Below are 20,918 nucleotides of genomic sequence, written 5' to 3'. Positions count from 1 at the left end.
GAAGCCTCTAAAGATCCCTACAACAATGCTTTTAATGACTAGGTCATTTTGGCTAGACCAAAAGCTGACCCACCAATTCAAATGAGCTCCATACGCATTCAAAGATCAAAATAACAATGTATGGGTAGCACAGCACGGAAGCCAGAGGGCACAAAACAACCAATGGTCACACGACAAGACATGTCCTTTCAAGCCATTTTCTACAGAATATTGAGTAACTGTACTGTAATTAATTTGGAAAAAAGGAAATTACCCTGGGCCACTGGAGCAGGATGTCACACATATTAAAAATCCCCAAAAAAGGATTAGGGCTCATCGCCACGGCAACTACCATTATAAGAGGATTATTTATATCCGACAACCAACCAGGGTCATTGGTCTGGAAATGCAGGGTTTCAAACAAACTCTGTTAGATGTTTTCATTTACTGTGTATATGCTGCTATTCAGTGGTAGAAAATGCATCAATGATAATATTAAAGCAGAGTGCCTCGACTGACACAGTATCTATTGTTGTGCTGTTCTAGCACGGTGTTAAGGCGTCATCTAAAACCAAGCAAAACAGGAGGTAAACGAGCTATGAAAATAGAATAAAGTGCCTGGGGCCAGGAGTTTTCCCTGGTTAGGAAACATGGTCAGGAAAACCTCAGGCCCTATATGGTCAATCCTAGCACTGATCCCAGACCATTTTTTTCCAGTGAGTAAGAAGAAGACAGAAGGACTGGTGAGGCTGGCTTCTTACAGGCCATAGGTTAATTTCAGACCTGGCACTCTTACAGGTTTGTTGGAAAATCCTCTGTTTTATCCCTTGCCAATTTGCCAGCAGATGCCAGCTCTTATCTTGTTGATGACTGGTTGGCATTAGAGATGGCATGACCTATGGTGACCAGCTTGTGAAAGAGATCATGAGCTTAGCTTGTTTGTTTATGCTTTGTTTATCAGCCCTACACACCTACGACACACACACAGATACATACACGCACACACACACACACCCCCACACCCCCCCCCCACACACACACAGCCTCTTTCTCTCTACTCCCCCAAACACGACTTTTACAAATAATTATCCCTAACATAACTACTTTCATTGTAAAATCCTCAACTACTTTAACATGAATGATATGGTAAAAAATATTAAAACTGCCTCGATATGCCCGTAGCCACTGTAACAATAGGCTAAATTAAATGACACGTTTCTATTTGCGTCTCCAGAGTATTGCGCTCCACAATGAACATTCCTGTCGGCATGTGGTGATTTGAGAGTAATATGCTGTAATTCAGTTCTTAAGCGGATGACGGTGATTCCTGGTTTGAGTAGGAGGCAGGCAGTGGATATTGATTCCTGTAATCACCCCAGCACGGAGGCAATATAAATGGTGGCTTCTCTTCTTGACGTCTTTCATTACTGTAAAAGGTATCTTGCAAGACTCAATCACTGAGTCTAGTGCAGTGCTTCGGTCGTCATTAGTTACCACAGCCACAAATTCATAAACTCGCAGCTATTTCTACAATTTCTCTACTTAAAGTCTGATTTTAAAACCTAACCTTAACCCTAACCACACTGCTCAACCAAATGCCTAACCCTAACCTTAAATTAAGACCAAAAAGCTCATTTTTGCTTTCATTAATTATTACGACATAGCCAATGTTGACATTGTGGCTGAGGTCTTTAGTGGCAACCCAGTGTTTCTCTAGCCTTGCACTGGGTTAAGGTTAGAGTACATATTTGTTCTAGGCCAGCAGTAACACATCTACATATCTAGCTGTTGGTTAGTTGAATTGGTTGTTTTACTGCTGGGCTACAACAAACATGTGCAACCTTTTGGGGGTACCCAAGGACTGGAATTTGAACCAACAAAGGTGCAGGTTTTACTTCTAGCCCTGCAATAACACACCTGATTTAAGAATCAAGGGCTGGATGATTGCAGTATTTATTTCTATATCAGGCTTGCTAGTGCTGGGCTAGAACAAAACAGTACACCCCTGTGGGTCCACAGTACTAGGACTGAAGAACATTGTTGGCATTATAGCGATATAACACTGTGGCATCTGTCAGGTGTGTTCTATTCCTATCAACACCCACTCAGTAGCAGTAAAAGACAAGACCAACTTTTTTGTGCCTGAGGGAGAAATGATTCTGGACAGAGTGCTGCTATTACAGTTTCTAACAGCCAGGGAACAATGTGAGTGAGAGACTGACTGATGCTATAACTGCTGGTTATATAGTGGGGCCAAATGTGGCCATTGATCAATAAAATGGTAGCCTTTGACAGGACTGGTGTGGACGAGGGACCGCTATCTAGTTAGTGGATAGTGCTCTGTACCTTCTCAAAACACTACGGTTATCAGACAATATTGTTGGTCAAAGGCCTGTGAATCATACCTAACTAAAAAGGATTCAATGTTCTGTGGGAAATGATTGGTGCTTTGATTTAGTTGTTTCATAGGTTGATAATGGTACATAAATGTGTTTTTGCATGTGTGTGTGCCTAGACCTGCGTGGGGAGGAGTGGGGGTGCGTGCGGCCCAGAGGGGTCCTGGAGGAGTCGGCCCAGGACTCCCGAAGTGGGGTCGTAGAGGAGGACAGTGAGCCGGACATCACCTACGGAGAGGTGGAGCAACGTCTGGACCTGCTGCAAGAGCACCTAAACAGGTGACTGGAAGGGGCCAGGGGAAATTCTGATAGTAATTCGCCATAAGAAAAAGCACAACTTTAACCAAGCCGTTCTGGTGGTAAACAGACTACACCAGTGGTCACCAACCTTTTCGGAGTCAAAATGCATGCTGAGATCTACCGCTCTGATTTTTTTATTAACACGACTTAAAAAATGTAAGCTTATGCGACAATAACCAATTAAAACAGTACTGTAGCAATGAGGCTGTGCAGTAAGCTATAGGCCCAATACATTATCACCACATACTGGCTTTGCTTGAATTTACCTGCCAATGCATTGTTCTTCGGGACATATTTTTTTATAATCTTTCCTAATTTGAGGTAGGCTATATGATCACACCGGTAATAGATCCATTGTTGTATTACTTGGGAGGCACAGCTGAGTGAGCATACATTTAAATAATTAGCTTTTTATTTTACTGGGCTGATGGTGCCTGCATCTGATGGTCAGTCTCTCCCCTTCCCTCCACTGACACTGACCAAAAAGGGACACAGTCTTCCAGCTGATGGCGAAACTCGAGTCGCACCACATTATTACTGTCACAAATTCATGTTGTTACTCCTTATGAACAGAGAAAGTAAAACATTCCTCGACATTAAAAAAGACCCAAGCCGCTAATAATAACAACGCAAGCCTATAGATACATTTTCCTACTCATTCATTACTGCTGCACTGCTTGTTGTTGCGCTGAGTGGAAATAGGAAGAACGCGCATTGTTAAGGCTTATAAAAATATTGAATACAAAGTGTTGACAGTGCTGAGTAAGAACTTAAACATGAACTCACTCATAAAACAGCAGCTCTTTGCTATATTCGTTGACAGTCTCTCTCTAGTCATGGTTTTCAACGTTTTGAAATCTCACTATCATTTTTCCCGTAGCTTTCTTTTATGCCTGCTAAATTACTGCAGACTCAGTCATCTGAGCAATCTGATTGGCCAGCGGTGGCATAGTGCACTTGATTTCCTCTCCAAGCCCACCGGGAAGGCAGAATTTATATCTTCAGAAACATGAAATGGCAACAGTTTTCCTTTTCCAGCGCGCAGGGCAGCTGAATTGGCTACACCTACCACCAACAGCCAGAGACTAATAAAACAATTGGAACACAATACTTTATTGTTGTTGTTTTTCACAGAAATGTGGCGACCGACCAGTTGGTGACCACTGGACTACACCATCTTCAAATAACCCCAAGCCCAACTATCACTACATCCCACTGCACTATAGACTAGATACACAAGCAAGGTTTTCCCAGTACAACATCCATCAGAATACAACTGGGTTTACCATACGCATCCACAGTCCACTGAATCATTGCTTGTAAAGTAAGGCTCACTATATAACACAGAGAGTTGACTTCTGCATACGTTCTGCGTGGAAGGGATCCAGCTGCTACAGACAGCAGACAGGATCGCCTATTTTTAGCTGACGCCCGTGAGACGCAATCGCAACACAAAGACAGCAGACGTCACGGCAAAGTTTGGAGGGGAGGGTTGGGAGATGGTGAGGGGCAAGTGCAGACAGAGTGAGGGGTCACATCAGCCAAAAAGTGGGAGGAGGCCTCTAAGTCAGTCCGACTTTCTCTTTTTATTTATTTCTCTCTCTCTTCTCTTCTCTTCTCTTCTCTTCTCTTCTCTTCTCTTCTCTTCTCTTCTCTTCTCTTCTCTTCTCTTCTCTTCTCTTCTCTTCTCTCTCTCTCTCATATATAAATATGTGTGTGTGTGTGTGTGTGTGTGTTCCGTCTATATATAGCCTATGCTCTCCTTCACTTTTTCTCTCTCTCTACTGTATCTTCCCTCTCCATATCCCTTTGTCCACTGGAAGTGGTGGTTACAGACTGGCCACCTCAGGCTCTTTGCAGGCGTAGTCGCTCTCATTTCTCCTGCTTTAGGGAGGTAATGGGCAGACGCCTGGCCACTTAACAGACATGGCGGCCACACTACCCTGCCTCATCTAGCTGGAGCACGCCTGCTGGGGGTGTTGATCGGCTCAGATTGTCTTACAGCTCAACAGCAACTGTGACAAACACTGGCTTGTTCTCTGTCCACAGTGCTCTGAAGGCAGTATGGGAGTGTCGTGTGTAGATACAGTACACAGGTCTGCGTGTTTGTCATTGGAAATAAATCAATTAAAGTGATATTATTCAATATGGGCTTTCCGTACCTTGAAGGTGTTGTATGCAAAACTGGGGGAAAATCAAGAAATGATAATTCACAAAATAGAGAAGCAAACATGAAAAGAAATTGGGATTACATTTAGTTTGGGGTGGAAAGGTCTAAAACAGATAAAGATGTGCTACAGGCCCTTAGTGTCTTCTCTGAATTGTTTGGGTTGGGGCTCCCTCTAGTGTTTGCATTGAGTATTACTGACTGCGCTCTCCCAATACAACCCCAGACACGTGCATAAAACAAAACCTACAGTAGCTAAAGCTAATACATAGCTAATACACTGAGGACCTATTTTAAGGTGCTCAGACTTTTACATAAATCCTGCATTGACGTCAGTGGCGGATTTATTTTTAAAAAAATGTGAAGCTAGGACCCACCCCTGATGCTGTCTCCCTGGCTCTCCCCACCCACCATCCAGGCTGGAGTCCCAGATGACGTCAGACATCAAGGCCATCCTCCAGCTGCTGCAGAGGCAGACCACCGTGGTTCCCCCGGCCTACAGCATCGTCACCTCCAGCCCAAAGTACCAGAGGCCTGCCATCAGGGTGCAGCCTGTTTCTGCCATCAGGATCACAGAGCCTCAACACAGCCTCAACCCTGCTTCACCACTGGCCCAGGTATACTGAACCAGCCCAGGTGAACGAATACGGTCTACACTAGCCATCAGAGCTATATACTGTGTTATACATAATGGCTCTGTATATACTGGCTAGGCACATTACACTCCCCTGTCTATATACTGGTCTATAGGTGCATTATCACTGTCTGTTCTGTATACTGACGGATGGTTACATCCTCCCTGTGTGAGTTTTGGACACTACAGAAGTCAATATCCCTGCCTGAAGTTGTTTGTTCTCAGTTTGCTGACCAGCCTGGTCTCAGAGCAAAACGTATTATATTTTACAAAAATCCGTGCCACTTCATTTAGTGTGATATGTTACTTTATGTTAAGGTACATTACATTGACCAGACATAACATAGTAAACGTAAATCCGGGACACTAAAATTAGCATGATATGTTACGTTTGGTTCGGACAGTAGCTGACAAAAACGAAAGGAGGGTGGTTGGTCGGGGTGGATGGCTGGGCACAAAGGAATGTCTTGCATATTAAAATCTCATCACAGACAACTTTAGTATTTTAGCAACTTTGCAACTACTTACTACTTTTTAGCGACTTTGTCACTAATTTGCATGTTCGCTAACCCTTCCCTAACCCTATAACCTAACTCCTAACCTTAACCCCTAACCTAACGTAGCATATCATACTAAAGCAGTCAAACATAATATATCATACAAAACGGGTTAAATGCGATCCAGACGTAAGGACACTATACGTCATACAATTCTTATTATATTGTACGACAAATATTACATTGGTCGGTCAATGTAAAGTAACATATCATACTAAGTGGAGTGGCACAGTTTAAAAATATATATATAATACATTTTGCTCTGAGACCAGGTTGTGCTTACTGCTTCACAGAATCCTGACATGGAGAAGCCCCTGAACAAATCCAAAGAATCCATGTCAGGCCAGGTTCCCACGGAAATGGCCCCGGAAGAGGACCTCGGGGCAGGACTGCTAGAGAAGGACACAGAGCCCAGACACATACAAACCAAAATTGACTCTCCGGAGAAACAACAACAACCTAGAGCCCTCTTCCCCTCCGCCAGACAAGCCTCGCTCCCCGACGCATCACCTGAAAATTCCGAAACGCCAGGACTGCACAGGCCGGTATCCGACCCTGGGCTTCTGGGAAAGTAGGCCCTTTCGCCTACCTGCGCCCCTCTTTCTCACTACGGAAAACTAGGGCTTCTCTCAAAGTTTGACTCAGGGTCTTAGAAGGAGACTGTATATGCAAGGAATACTGTCGACTTCCTTCCATTCCTTTTCCAATATTTTCTGCCGATCTCTGATTTAGATGTATTATAAAGTACATTTATACATAGGTATTTATACTGTATATTACTAATATCTGTAATTATCTACCATGCACATATGTCAGATGTCATACTGCCAGCAACACAAAGGCACCTAACATGTTTGTTCTTCCAAGAGAGAAAAATGCATGTTTTGGAAGCGTTTTCTGTTGCATGTTCAAAACACAACACGTCATGCACTGCACAGTCATGGTGTGAGGTCAGCATGCTTTCAGAGTGATGAGTATCCGTTATATAATTATTCCCAATCGATGGGGACAAAGCCACGTGAAACTCTCTTTCAAAGGCATTTTCAATCTGAAAATAAGTGTGCCGTTTTAAACTCGTCGCATGAATGACCTTATCAGACACCATGTAATGTAGTTGGCTAGTTAACAATCTCCACGTGCGACATTATATACACACAAATATTTCATCATATATTGTGCCTAAGTACCTACCGTCCACTTGTCTTTCAAAAAGTCATCTGATCATAAGAGACAAAGAACCACTATGTAAACTGCATCTTCTATTGGATTATAAATACACAGATATGCAAATGAAGATGATTTAATAAATGGTTGGGAAAGCTCTTCTACAAAGTACCCCTTACACTGCTAAAGTATTCCTTACTTGTGATCACTTTGCACCACAAGTCTACAATAACGACAACATTAAAACATTCATTTACACACATGAATAATATACATATTTGATTAATGACTAGAAATTAGCACGGGTACATGCCCAAAAGTCAAAATTGGTCTTTAAAACTTGTACGGCATGAACTAAAACTAAAGGAATTACAAAAGGAATACTTATCCATTTAATATAGCTACTTTCCTCCCCGAATCACTGAATATGTTTTACTATTGAAAATATTGTCCAAAAATGATTTCATGGGAAGTGTATGTATATTTATGAGCTATACAAAAGTATGTTTTTTGGTATTGTATTAAAAACCTATTTATTACTGTAACTACACACACACACAGAGGCATGAACCGGGTGGACTAACGATTATCTTTCACATATGTAATCGATGTGCAGGATCACTTCTCTCTTGAAAGGGCCTGCACTTAACGAAATGCATATCATTGTATAAAAGGAGTTGGAACGCAACATTACATGTTCAGCTGTAGAAAACTACAATGAACAGCAACTCTCTAAAGCTGAATTGCTCAGATGTATCTTTTTTGAATTGTTCTAAGAGGAAACAGGCCAAATTCTATTTCATTGTCCTTGCTAGTTATTGAGTAGTTACATGGAAACAATTATGTAAAGGTACAGTAGACATAGCAGTATATCATCATACAAACATCCTCCTTTCAGAAATCAACTACAACATTGGAATCTGCCACTATTGTCTATTGCCAATCATGCAAAGGAAGAGCCAATAGTAGCAGTTTGACAGATTTGATTCTGTTGTTGTCTATAAGCAGGACGTCAACTTTAATTAATACCTTTTATAAGTACTGTACCCCACAATCTTTATAAGCTTCAACTCTTCTTTCCGTGCATGTTTAGGGGCTTCCATTTATATTCCAAGAATGCAGATTTTATTACTGTTTCTAACCAAGTGACAAAATCAATGCTGAGACGGTGTCAGACACCGACAACGTAGAGATTCAGGCCGAGCTAGCAGCTTAGCCCTCGTTAGCCTTAGCTTTTTCTAACCTACATTAGCCTTCACAAATGTCCTGAACACATTTATTCAGCTGAATAATATGCATTCAACAGTCAGCAATGTAAATGTATTGAATATGGACGGATTCCGCATGTCGCAAATTAAGTCATTTTAGTTTTAGGACTTATTTTACACAAACAGTCAGATGTGTGGTATTGCATGGATCAACATCAAATGGCAATTTGTTTTAACAGATTTCAAAACATGTTTGTGATTTATCATGAAGGGGAAAGTTGGTCTTATAAAATGATAAACAATGGTAATAAATACACCAATTTTTTCTATAAGCGAACACTTAACTTTCCATAATTTTTTTAATGTGTTTTGGTTCAATTGTGTATCAGCCCAAGGAGTGAGATACATTATGAAAAACACATATCATGCTCCCATATGTAGCAATTAACAGATATACTAAACTTTGTAGTCAGGGCAAATGAAATCTAGAGAAGTCATATTCATTGGGAACACTATAGCTATGCATGCTTTGTAGCAGTACTTAGTGGAGTTTGAATTAAAGGCAGACTCAGCAATATGACATATTGCTGAGTCTACCATTAATTTCAGATCGTACCGGCCCTATGATATGAGTTGTGCCCATACACAGCTATAAGCCTTTTCGGAGGGCACAGGTCCTTCGCTCCATGTAATGCCAGTTGAGTAGCCACGACTACTCGATCTCAGTTTTAAAACCCACCACACATAACCCTGGCAAAACAAGCTAAGGTGCTTCTAGTATAAACTTTCCAGAGCACAGATGCTATACCAAGTAGCTTAAACATGACATGTCCAATACCTGAAGAGTGCCCCACTGAACTTTTCATAGAGGTCCCACTTTTGCACAGAAATTAAACAAAAAAAAGTATGCTTTACTAGAGAAATTTCACAATTGTTTTTATGCATTTTTTTTAAATGTTTGCCACTGTATTTTTTACAATGCAACACTTAACAGCTGATATGAATGTTTGTCCTTGAATATGCTGTATTTAAAGAAATGTAATATATTGTGTACATATTGATGAAAACCATTTGTGTAATTGTATAAATTAATAAACAGAATGCATACTGCCTACAAACTGAGTTTATTGTGTTGTGAATAACACCTATATCACTGATGAATGCCCCAATGGTCACAATGCACTTAACTACATGTCTGATAAATATTTCACCCTGAACTATAAAAATGCAGGTTATCACAAAAAAAAAGTTGTACATGTAATTGTTGGTGGTAGTTAATGCATGCTTTTCTTTGCAAAGGAATTACAGTGCATGTTTACAACACAGTGCAGGTTATTCATACATTTGTGGACGCCCTAATGTTTAATTTGTGTATTATGTTAGGCCACATTTCATTCAAATCAAGAGACGCATATAGTTATCCTTAAAAAATAAAAAAAAACTGTATATTTGTAATAAAAATATTATATATCTATACTTCAAAATGTATGGAGTGTTTAATGTAAAAGTAATTCACACCTATATATAGTGGTTACAAAAACAACTTATACAGTGGTGGGGATGAATCTGGAAAGCGACGATCCGAGATTGTAATGGCACAAACGTCACCATGGTAAAAATCAGTAACAGCTTCGCCATCCCTTTCTTTGTTTAAACCTACCACTGTCAGTTAGCAACAGAATTTACAACAAGCAGATACATTTAGAAACACGCCATGTGTTATCTGGCAAATCTGCACATTCCTGTATTGTGTACAAGGCAGACATTATGGCAAACAAACAGTTTCTTCCCCATTTTAAGTTGGTCATGGGAATCGACCTAAGAATTATTGGCTAATATTGATTGGTGCCTTCCCATTATTTAGGGGAAGTGGTCAGCGAGCCCCAGACTGCCGGTTGAAGTGCCCCTCTGACTCCAGCACGGGATGGGCCCGGGCCAGGCCAGGCCACTCCACTCCACTCCACTCAGATGGCCATTGTACACAGGATAAACTGCAGGAGGAAAATCAAGAGAAAATTAGCTCATTTTGATGTAATTACTATAACTTGAATGTCAGGACAGGCTATTGGGAATCCCATGACAGACTGGGGAATGAGAGAGAGGAAAACTGGGTTGTGTTCATCAGGACACAATGTTTTAAAATGAAACCTAAAAAAAAAAAGGCATGTTCAGATAACACTGAAATTAAGAGGTACTTTCTTCCAATGTGTGCCTACTGAACACGGCCCTGAATTTCACACTTACGTCATCGTATTGGAAGTTGACAGCCCCCTGCTGCATCTGGTCTCTCCTCCTGAAGCTCTCTGTGGAGACACATAGTAAAGATGGCAGTGTAGAGGTGAAATTTGAATGCCATTCATTGGACTACAATACCCAGCGAGACACTGTGCTAATGAGCCTACGAATGTACATGCACAAGAGACCAGGACAAAACAAGACAGATTACACCGCAAAAGACTTGAATGAGTAAAATGTTAGTGAATGACAGATTTTATAACGAAACCCATAGCTCTGGATTGTGAGGAAATTTGAAATGCTGTTGAATAAAAGGTTAAACATCATCACGTGCAGCCTCCAAGTCAGCATCTTACCTGTGAGGGCGCGAAGCTTCACAGCACATGCCACATAGTCGTCAAAATAGATCCGGCCAGCCTTGCTGTAGCGTTTGATGACAGCGTTCAGAGCTTGCGGGCTGATCCTGTAGCCTGTAGGAAGAGATCACAATATGCATCAAATTATTCATAAGCCAACATAGTATTAGGATTCATCCAGTGACCACTGCATTTAGTTGACAATGATCATAAACACCAGCCTTTGCCTAATTGTCCATCTACTTTGTGTCAAGAAGGATCTCTCAGACCAATACCTTGAAATTATCTGCAGCTCCACCAAAATTATGATTACTGTAGGAGTCTATCATCAATGGTTTAAATCATTTAAAGAAGTCAAGCCTCCCAGCCCCTTTCGGATGCTGCATCTGAACCAGGCTCTGGAATGCTGCCCCTCTTTGGATGGCAGAATGGACTATCCCACGTCATCATCCTATCAAAATGGACTATCCCATACCATTAGCCTGGCCGAGCACTGACTCACCCATAGCGGAGATGGACTGGGTCATCTCATGGGGTTCCACCGTGCCACTCCGGTCCTGGTCAAACATCATGAAGTTCTGCTTCCAGCCACTCAAGGCAGCAAACAGCTCCTTGAACTCATTGAAGCCCAGCTTTCCGGTCATGTCTCTCTGGTGGGCGGTTAGTTAAGGGTTAACTCTGTTTGTTAGGTAAAGAGAAACTAAAAACGGCCATGTGAACTGGTCTCAGACAGGATATGATGAGTTGTGGTAAATGTTGTGGGAGAACCAGACCTTTCTGCGACTGAATCAATTCCATAAGTAATCCTCTGTCTCAATATGGCCCACTTACACACATATCATGGGTTTAATATGAAGGAAATACATTTTATAGAACATCCCAAACTGCAAATGCTGACTGTTGTACATCCTTGTTGTAAAGTCTATTACTGTACATAAGGATGAACATATTCAGAGAGAAACAGGACTAGAATGTTCCTCTACCTCTGAAAATGGAGCTACAGGCATGATACAAATGGAGCATGAGCGAAGTTCAGTCTTGCAAATTTATTGGCAAATACAATACTAAAAATGGGACCCAGTAAACTAGGCCTTGTAAAAGAGTCAAATATACTGCAGCCGGCCACCTACTGCTCAAAGCTTTCCCACCTCTACAACTGTTCAAATAGAAGGATGAACTCAGCACTGACAGAAGGTTTATGAATGAATTAACATTTAGGACTTCTGTTCATTTTTCACCAGCAAGTCAACATAGCAAAGTGCAATACCAAACAAACTTCCATGACACTGGACAGAGGCCCAGTCCAAGAGATGCATTGATATAGAAAGGATACATCCAGCATTGCAATCATGATTCTACATGTCTCCAAACTGAAGGCTGTTGGAAAAGAGAAACAACGATCACACAATGAAAAACATACAATGACAATACCAATCAGAAAACTAGTGACAAATCTTTACAAAGACTATTTTAATGCGGGATACTCAAATCATAAAACACACATAATTGGATCATTTATGACCACAAAGTGAACCTTGGATCGTGGGACTCTGTGTGAACTTACGAGTATAGGTGCCACTGATACCAGTCTGTGTAAGACACCTCTGAAGCTCCTCTGCATCAATCTCCCCATCCTGCAGAGGAATATCCCTGTAAGATTACTCTCCAACAACAACTTATTACTGTGCAGTGAATTTAATATAAAAATAAAAAGAGACTTGAATGTCTTGAGATCACTTTGTGGTGGAACCATGACACATCAACATCATGCATGTACCAGTAATGTTGCATCATTTTTTGTTGTTGTATTTTAACCCACTTTTTCTCCACAATTTCATGATATCCAATTGCGATCTTGTCTCGCCGCTGCAACTCCCCAACGGGCTCAGGAGAGGCAAAGGTTGAGTCATGCATCCTCCAAAACATGACCCGACAAACCACGCTTCTTAACACTCGTCCGCTTAACCCGGACGCCAGCTGCACCAATGTGTCGGAGGAAACACCTTTCAACTGACGACCGAAGTCAGCCTGCAGCTGCCCGGCCCGCCAAAAGGAGTTGCTAGAGCGCGATGAGCAAAGTAAAGCCCCCCCGGCCTAACCCGGACGATGCAGTGACACCTCAAGCAGTGCGATGCAGTGACACCTCAAGCACTGCGATGAAGTGCCTTAGACCACTACACCACTCAGGAAGCCAGTAATGTTGCATTCTATCCAAAGAGGAATATTTACTGTACCCAAGATCAATTTAAATGAAAGAATTGATCACTCACCTGTCCTGCTATGGTAGTAAAGTACCCCCACATGGGGTCATTAACAGGCTGCTGAGGAGGAGCGGCAAAGGTACCAGGGTAGCCTCCACCATTCTGGGGGTAGCCTGCCTGGGGTGGGCCTCCCATGGGTCCACCCTGCATGGGCATACCCTGGGGTTGCATGCCTTGCATTGGTCCTCCATACTGACAAGAAAAGGAGAGTACAGTCAAGTAACTGGGCTTAAGGAAAACTTCCCAAAATTACTAATTCAATATAAAACAGATTGGCGCACTCAAAAACAAGCAGCTATATACAGTGCCTTCAGAAAGTACTCACACCACTTGACTATTTCTCAAAGAAATTGTGTTACAGTCTGAATTTAACATCGATTAAATTTAGATTTTGTGTCACTGATACAACACATAATTTTGTTTGTAGAAAATTTTGAAATAAAAATTGTGAAGCTGAAATGTCTTGAGTCAATAGGTATTCAACACCTTTGTTATGGCAAGCCTAAATAAGTTCAGAGGTAAAAACGTGCTTAAAAATCACATAATAAGTTGCATGGACTCATTCCGTGTACAATAATAGTGGTTAACTACCCCATATCTGCATCCCACACATACAAGTTTCTGTAAGGTCCCTCAAATCAAGTAATGAATTTCAAGCACATATTCAACAACAAAGACCAGGGAGGTTTATCAATGACTCACAAAGGGCACCGATTGGTAGATGTGTAAAAAATAAACAAAGCAGACGCTGAATATACCTTTGAGCATGGTGAAGTAATTAATTAGGCTTTCGATGGTGTATCAATACACTCAGTCACTACAAATATACAGGTGGCTGTCCTAACTCAATCGCCAGAGAGGAAGGAAACTGATCCGAGATTTCACCATGAGGACAATGGTGATTTTAAAGCAGTTAGAGTTTAATGGTTGAAGATGGATTAACAACATTGTAGTTACTCCACAATATTAACCTAAATTACAGAGTGAAAGGAAGGAAGACTATAGAGAATAAAAATATTCTAAAAAATGCATCCTGTTTGCAACAAGGCCCTAAAGTAATACTGTAAAAAAAATTGGCAAAGCAATTAACTTTTGTCCTGAATACAATGTGTTATAGGGCAAATCCAACACAACATCTTCATATTTTCAAGCATGGTGGTGGCTGCATCAGGTTATGGGTATGCTTGTCATTGACAAGTGTGTTTTTTAGGATAAAAATAAACAGCTATAAGTACAGGTAAATCTTAGAGGAAAACCTAGATCAATCTGCTTTCAAAACAGACACCGGGAGGCAAATTCACCTTTCAGCAGGACAATAACCTAAAACACAAGGCCAAATCTACACTGAAGTTTCTTACCAAGATGACATTGAATATTCCTGAGTGGCCTACTGACAGTTTAGACATAAAATTGCCTTGAAAATCTATGGCAAGACTTAAAAATGGCAAGACTTAAAAATGGCTGTCTAGCGATGATCAACAATCAACCTGACAGCTTGAATACTTTTTTAAAGAATAAAGGGGCAAATATTGTTCAAGCCAGATGTGCAAAGCTCTTAGAGAATTACCCCAAAAGTCTCACAGCTGTAGTCGCTGCCAAATGTGCTTCTACAAAGTATTGACTCGGGTGCGAATACTTACGCAAATGAGATATTTTTGTATTTCATTTTCAATAAATGTGCTAATAAGTCGATAGACAGGTTTTTACTTAAGTCGTTATTGTGTGTAGATGGCTGAAAAAAAGTATAATTTAATCCATTTTGAATTTCAGGCTGCAACACCAACATAAGGAATAAGTCAAGGGGCATGAATACCTTCTGAAGGCACTGTAGATGTTCTTACACTAAGGCTCGATGCCTTGATGGGAAGCAAACAGGTATACCATTACTGACGTTTGGACATCACATGACGTCTTCCTCAGAGAGTAGTCACACATATATGATGTAGTCAGGTGATTGTTTATAACTGAGTCATGTGCATTCTTTCCAGTTTCCCCACTTCTAAATATTTTCACTGTCAATATAAGCAAAGTAACAGGTTGTGGACCTATTTGTAGATGTAGCGAGGATATTTTCACTGACAATATTAGCAGGGTGTGGACTAGTCTATGACTCCCATTCCATTCCATTACACTGAGCCACTGGACATTCCCTTTTCATTTTGTGAGGAAAATGACAAGATGCTCCGACGCTGCCCAAATGTTCTATCTAAATGCAATATATTTTTTCATTTATTCGTTATTTTACCAGGTAAGTTGACTGAGAACACATTCTCACTTACAGCAACGACCTGGGGAATAGTTACAGGGGAGAGGAGGGGGATGAATGAGCCAATTGTAAACTGGGGATTATTAGGTGACTGTGATGGTTTGAGGGCCAGATTGGGAATTTAGCCAGGACACCGGGGTTAACAACCCTACTCTTACGATAAGTGCCATGGGATCTTTAATGACCTCAGAGAGTCAGGACACCCATTTAACATCCCATCTGAAAGACGGCACCCTACACAGGGTAGTGTCCCCAATCACTGCCCTGGGGCATTGGGATATTTTTTAGACCAGAGGAAAGAGTGCCTCCTACTGGCCATCCAACACCACTTCCAGCAGCATCCAGGGACTGACCAAGACCAGGACCAACCCTGTTTCCAAAACCGTATTGCAAGCAAGGATTATTCATGTTTCTAACTGTTAAAAACAGAGCATTGGGATTGTAGTTTATTGATCCAGCTGAGGCCCATTAGTTCAATTGAGAATTCGAGGTCTGGGTGTAAGCTTACTCCCACTTGGGTTCTCGAGAGCTAAGTGTGGACATATCCTAGGGTAATGCAGTGACCATGACAGAAGAATAACAAGCACTCCATTTCCACAAATGGGAGAGGTTGAGCTGTGGGCCATACTAGAGGGGTTGAAACAGTGTCTGTAGCCAAGACTAGGCTACTAACTACAGATAGGCTACTGTAACTAGTTAGCCACCTCCCTAGTGTATTTACATAGGGTGATTTTAAACTACAGCATTAAGTGCTTTTAAAAGACTGCCAAAATACCAGCTGGCCAAATTCAATTGTTAACATTACTTCGAAATAAACAAGGCAACAGTAAACATGTCGTCCCCCAGGAATGAGCCAGTGCCACCCTTGGGCCAATTGAGATATCGCGAGTGACACACACATTTCAGTTAATTTCTTTAGCTCCCACCTTGGGCCAATCTGTGTAATTTTGTACATTCCGGATCACAATGACAAAACGATTCATTCAACCAAGTTGAATCAAAATCGGCCCAATGCTGTCTGAGATATCGTGTGTGACCAATGTACGAAAGAACGTACAGATCCACAATCCCCTCCGAATTCATCGAAGGAGACAATAACAATTTATATGAAAACTGGAACTAGTGACTAAACTAAGTAGCTTGAACTGAGGGCAATATCAACTTTTTTCATAACCAAGATATAGCCTAACAGTTACTTGCCTAGAAAGATGCGAAACCTTTCAATGTCGATACTTTGAAACGAGTGTGCTTACAACTGACCGTGTTACAATGTTTCATCATAACAAAGATACATTTTAGGAGTCTTATCTGAGCACTCCCCTTATCGGAAATGAAATGGGCCAAACTCCTGACTTATGTAGACTACTGTAAAATCACAGTCAAAAGAAAACACGAAGCGTTTACTCACCCCGCCATATCCTGGATAAGCCATATGTACACTATAAAGAATTGCCACAAAACGATTCGATGCAGTGAAATGTTTCGATGTAAAAAAAGTCAGTAAACGCAATGCAAAACCGAACCTGTTACTTGAAATACACTGCGACAACGGCATGTGTACATAATTTCCGGTCGTCACTAGTTACTCCAGCCACAATGTCGTAAACCCCGCCCATTTCGACAATTTCTCTTCTTAAAATGTGCTTTTAAACCTAAACGTTATCTTAACCCTAATCTTAAACACATTGCTAACATTATGCATAAACCTAACCTTAAATTAAGACCAAAAATCTAATTTGTATTTTTATACATTTTTACGAAATAGTAAACTCTTACTTTGTGGCTGTGCTATCTAGTGGAAACCATCTTTTCCAAGAAAGTGTTGCGAGAAGGCGGAAGCTCGAATTGGCTAATCGACTGATAGTGAAGATAGCCAATGAGGAAGCTCACAGCATTCAATTAGCTTCAGAAGCATTCTTGGTACTTCGCTGACGAGAAGATAGGCCTGCTGGCCATTCAAATAGAACAGAATAGAACAGAAGTAATCCAAAGAGGAATGTTCTAGTGTGGACCCCTGGCTTTCTTTCCCAACCACCATCATCTTCAGGATGAGCTCACCGGCACAGACAGGGAAGCAAGGCTCCACTTCCCCCATTAGCAGACAAGGGCAAGCGGATGGGGCCTGTTGTTGTGGTAGGCAGAACCTGTTTTGGGAACTTTGGTCATGTCACTGTGGAGGGGGTGCCTTGCTCTGCCCTGGTGGACACTGGGTCCACAGTAACCCTGGTGAGGCCGGATATTGTGCCAGGTTGGACTCAGTTTGAGCCCACAACTGTGCAGCTCCGCACAGTCACAGGTGAGCTGGCACCCATGAAAAGGAAGGGAATAATGACTCTAACAGTAGGGGGCAGGACTGTGCGTCATCCTGGGTGGGTGGCGGCTGTGCAGGACCCTTGTATCCTGGGGTTGGACTTTCTTAGGAGCACAGGCTGCCAGTTAGACCTAAACGGTGGCACACTGAGCTTCCAGGGAGGGCCGGCAGTCACCATGGCCCCCCGCAATGTCACATTCACTCAACACACCCTTTACTGCAACAGTTAAAGCAGCAGAGACTCATGGCTGCCCCCCCTCCCCCACATCTGTGTGTGACTTTTCTCCAGCCCCCTGTTTCCTACGGCTGTGTGTTGCATTCCCCCAGCTACCTCCATGACACATCCCTCCATGAGTCCGGGCCGCACCCCCCCAGCCCAGCTACCCCAGATGGGAGAGGAGAGGACATTGTCTGCAGTGATGAGATATGGGGGAGGAACTGTGTTGGTCTTGCCCCCGAGCAGCAGGAACGGTTGTGGCAGTTGCTGTTTGAATTCAGAGACAGCTTTGCGCTGAGGAAGAGGTGGGTCAGACTCATCTGGTGCAGCATGATGCTCAACCCATCAAGATGCGTCCCCGCCGTATCCCGCTGGCACGCCAGGCGGCGGCAGACAAGGCTGTATTGGAGATGCAGCGGGGAGACTTCATCGAGCCCTCTGACAGCACCTGGGCGGTGCCAGTCGTCGTGGTTTCTAAGAAGGTGGGCAAGCTGAGATTCTGTGCGGACTACAGGTGGCTGAATGAGGTAACCAGGAAGGACTCATACCCCATACCACGTAGCGATGAGTTGCTGGACCTGGTTAGGGGGTCCTCCTGGTTCTCCTCCCTAGACCTCCGCAGTGGCTACTGGCAGGTGCCCCTCTCCCGAGAGGCCAGAGTCAACACTGCATTCTCCACTAACAGAGGACACTGGCAGTTCAAGGTCCTGTGCTTCGGCCTGTGCAACGCTCCAGCTACTTTTGAGCGTTTGATGGACAGGGTGCTGGATGGCATCCCCCAACAGCAGTGTCTGGTATACCTCGATGACATCCTGGCCCATGGCAGCTCCTTCCAGTCAGTCCTGGTGGCGCTACGGCGTGTGCTGGAGCGGGTGGCTGCCGCAGGTCTGAAGCTCCACCCTGAAACGTGCCACTTCATTAGGAGAGAAGTGTCCTTGGGCCACCAAGTGGGGAAGGAGGGGATCAGCACCATGGAGGACAAGGTGGGGGCTGTCCGAGACTGGCCCATCCCCACCGACCAGCGTCAGCTGAAGAGCTTCCTGGGCCTGGCCTCGTACAACACGAGGTTTGTACGGGGATTCTCAAGCGTCGCTGCTCCCCTGAACCGCCTGCTGCCTTCACTTGGACAGTGGAGTGTCAGGAGGCCTTCAACACCATCAAATGTGCACTGATCAAGGCCCCCATGCTCGCCCCCCTGACCTCACCTTGCCCTTTATCCTGGACACAGACTCGAGCAATGTGGGCATGTTCAGCAGGTTTGGAGCTGCGGAGTCCATCCACAGCGACCAAGGCAGAAACGTTGAGTCCCGTGTGTTCGCCATGTTTGAGAGGCTGGGTATGCACAAGACCCGCACTACTTCTCTCCATCCTTAAAGTGATGGCCTTGTGGAGCGCTTCAACAAAATGCTTGGACAGCAGCTTGCCATCGTCTCTGCCAAACACCAGCGTGACTGGGACAAGTACCTGCCTATGGTCCTCATGGCATGCCGCTCCGCTGTCCAAGACTCCACCTCCTGCACGCCTGCCCTCCTCATGCTGGGGAGAGAGATGGTGTTTGGTCGGCCCCTGGATAGCCCTCATGTTCCCCCGGGGCCGGAGTATGCCCGGAGACTCCAGGACCGCCTGGAGACAGCCCACACCTTCGCCAGAGAGCAGCTGGTGAATGCAGGTGTGCGGCAGAAGAGGAACTATGACGAGCACACCCGGGGAAGGCACTTTGTGGCTGGGGAGCTGGTCTGGGTCTACAGCCTGCTAAGGAAAAAAGGTAGATGCCCCAAGTTGGACAGTCACTGGGTGGGACCCTGCAGTGTTCTGGAGAGGGTAGGGGAGGTTGTTTACCAGGTGCAGTTCCCTCCCAGGGGGAGAAAGGTAGCACTGCACCGGGACAGGTTAGCCCCATACAGAGGGGCCTCTTCTCCCCAAACACCAAGGACCCCCACAATTCCCCTCTCTGGCAATGACATTTTCCAGGCACCCACCCCCAGGTGCTGCAGACAAGGCTCCAGACAGCTGAGTAGGGGGGGCTGAGTAGCGACCCGCACAGACAGCTGTGTGTTATGTGTTAGGCTATTGGTTGTGTTGTACTTACCAGTACCCAGTGTTCGCGGGGTCCGACACGCCAATCAAATCAAATCAAATGAAATTTATTTATATAGCCCTTCGTACATCAGCTGATATCTCAAAGTGCTGTACAGAAACCCAGCCTAAAACCCCAAACAGCAATCAATGCAGGTGTAGAAGCACGGTGGCTAGGAAAAACTCCCTAGAAAGGCCAATACCTAGGAAGAAACCTAGAGAGGAACCAGGCTATGTGGGGTGGCCAGTCCTCTTCTGGCTGTGCCGGGTGGAGATTATAACAGAACATGGCCAAGATGTTCAAATGTTCATAAATGACCAGCATGGTCAAATAATAATAGGGCAGAACAGTTGAAACTGGAGCAGCAGCACAGTCAGGTGGAAGTTGAAACTGGAGCAGCAGCATGGCCAGGTGGACTGGGGACAGCAAGGAGTCATCATGTCAGGTAGTCCTGGGGCATGGTCCTAGGGCTCAGGTCAGTTGAAACTGGAACAGCAGCATGGCCAGGTAGACTGGGGACAGCAAGGAGTCATCATGTCAGGTAGTCCTGGGGCATGGTCCTAGGGCTCAGGTCCTCCGAGAGAGAGAAAGAAAGAGAGAAGGAGAGAATTAGAGAACGCACACTTAGATTCACACAGGACACCGAATAGGACAGGAGAAGTACTCCAGATATAACAAACTGACCCCAGCCCCCCGACACATAAACTACTGCAGCATAAATACTGGAGGCTGAGACAGGAGGGGTCAGGAGACACTGTGGCCCCATCCGAGGACACCCCCGGACAGGGCC

The 20,918-nt window shown here is 43.7% G+C and overlaps 2 protein-coding genes across 3 annotated transcripts in view; one reads left to right on the top strand and one right to left on the bottom strand.

Annotated features, from left to right (window-relative positions):
• Window positions 1–9,392, top strand: part of kcnh7 (potassium channel, voltage gated eag related subfamily H, member 7) — a 110,008-nt gene extending 100,616 nt beyond the window's left edge. Inside the window, exons 15-17 of the mRNA XM_031792507.1 lie at window positions 2,495–2,654; window positions 5,261–5,459; window positions 6,327–9,392. Coding sequence (XP_031648367.1) covers window positions 2,495–2,654; window positions 5,261–5,459; window positions 6,327–6,608 — 641 coding nt within the window. The 3' untranslated portion in view covers window positions 6,609–9,392. The remainder of the gene's footprint in view (window positions 1–2,494; window positions 2,655–5,260; window positions 5,460–6,326) is intronic.
• On the bottom strand, window positions 9,325–18,080 carry LOC109880511 (grancalcin). Of its 2 annotated transcripts, XM_020472718.2 has the most exons (8): window positions 16,932–17,123; window positions 13,267–13,449; window positions 12,561–12,630; window positions 12,330–12,373; window positions 11,499–11,646; window positions 10,997–11,110; window positions 10,650–10,708; window positions 9,325–10,396 (listed from the first exon to the last, which is right to left on the bottom strand). In XM_020472718.2, the coding sequence occupies exons 1-8, from the start codon at window positions 17,076–17,078 to the stop codon at window positions 10,370–10,372; spliced, it is 792 nt and encodes a 263-aa protein (XP_020328307.1). In that variant the 5' UTR covers window positions 17,079–17,123; the 3' UTR covers window positions 9,325–10,369. The 2 variants fall into 2 exon arrangements, 1 of the variants encoding a protein (XP_020328307.1); XR_004203453.1 differs by having other exon boundaries at window positions 10,650–11,110; window positions 16,932–18,080.
• Between the last annotated feature and the right edge of the window lie 2,838 nt (window positions 18,081–20,918).

Source organism: Oncorhynchus kisutch, linkage group LG16 (assembly GCF_002021735.2).
Source record: "Oncorhynchus kisutch isolate 150728-3 linkage group LG16, Okis_V2, whole genome shotgun sequence".
Classification (NCBI taxonomy): Eukaryota; Metazoa; Chordata; class Actinopteri; order Salmoniformes; family Salmonidae; genus Oncorhynchus; species Oncorhynchus kisutch.
Note: the sequence above shows the minus strand (reverse complement) of the source record. Positions and strands in the feature narration are given on the sequence as shown.

What these genes read in the sequence shown, in the direction of transcription:
- LOC109880511 (XM_020472718.2), bottom strand. Translation starts at nt 17,078, where the DNA reads ATGCCGTTGTCGCAGTGTATTTCAAGTAACAGGTTCGGTTTTGCATTG. An exon ending in TATCAGTGGCACCTATACTC is followed by an intron (nt 12,374 to 12,560) that starts GTAAGTTCACAC and finishes CTTTTCCAACAG; the next exon opens with CCTTCAGTTTGGAGACATGT. An exon ending in GAAGCTTCGCGCCCTCACAG is followed by an intron (nt 10,709 to 10,996) that starts GTAAGATGCTGA and finishes GTGTCTCCACAG; the next exon opens with AGAGCTTCAGGAGGAGAGAC.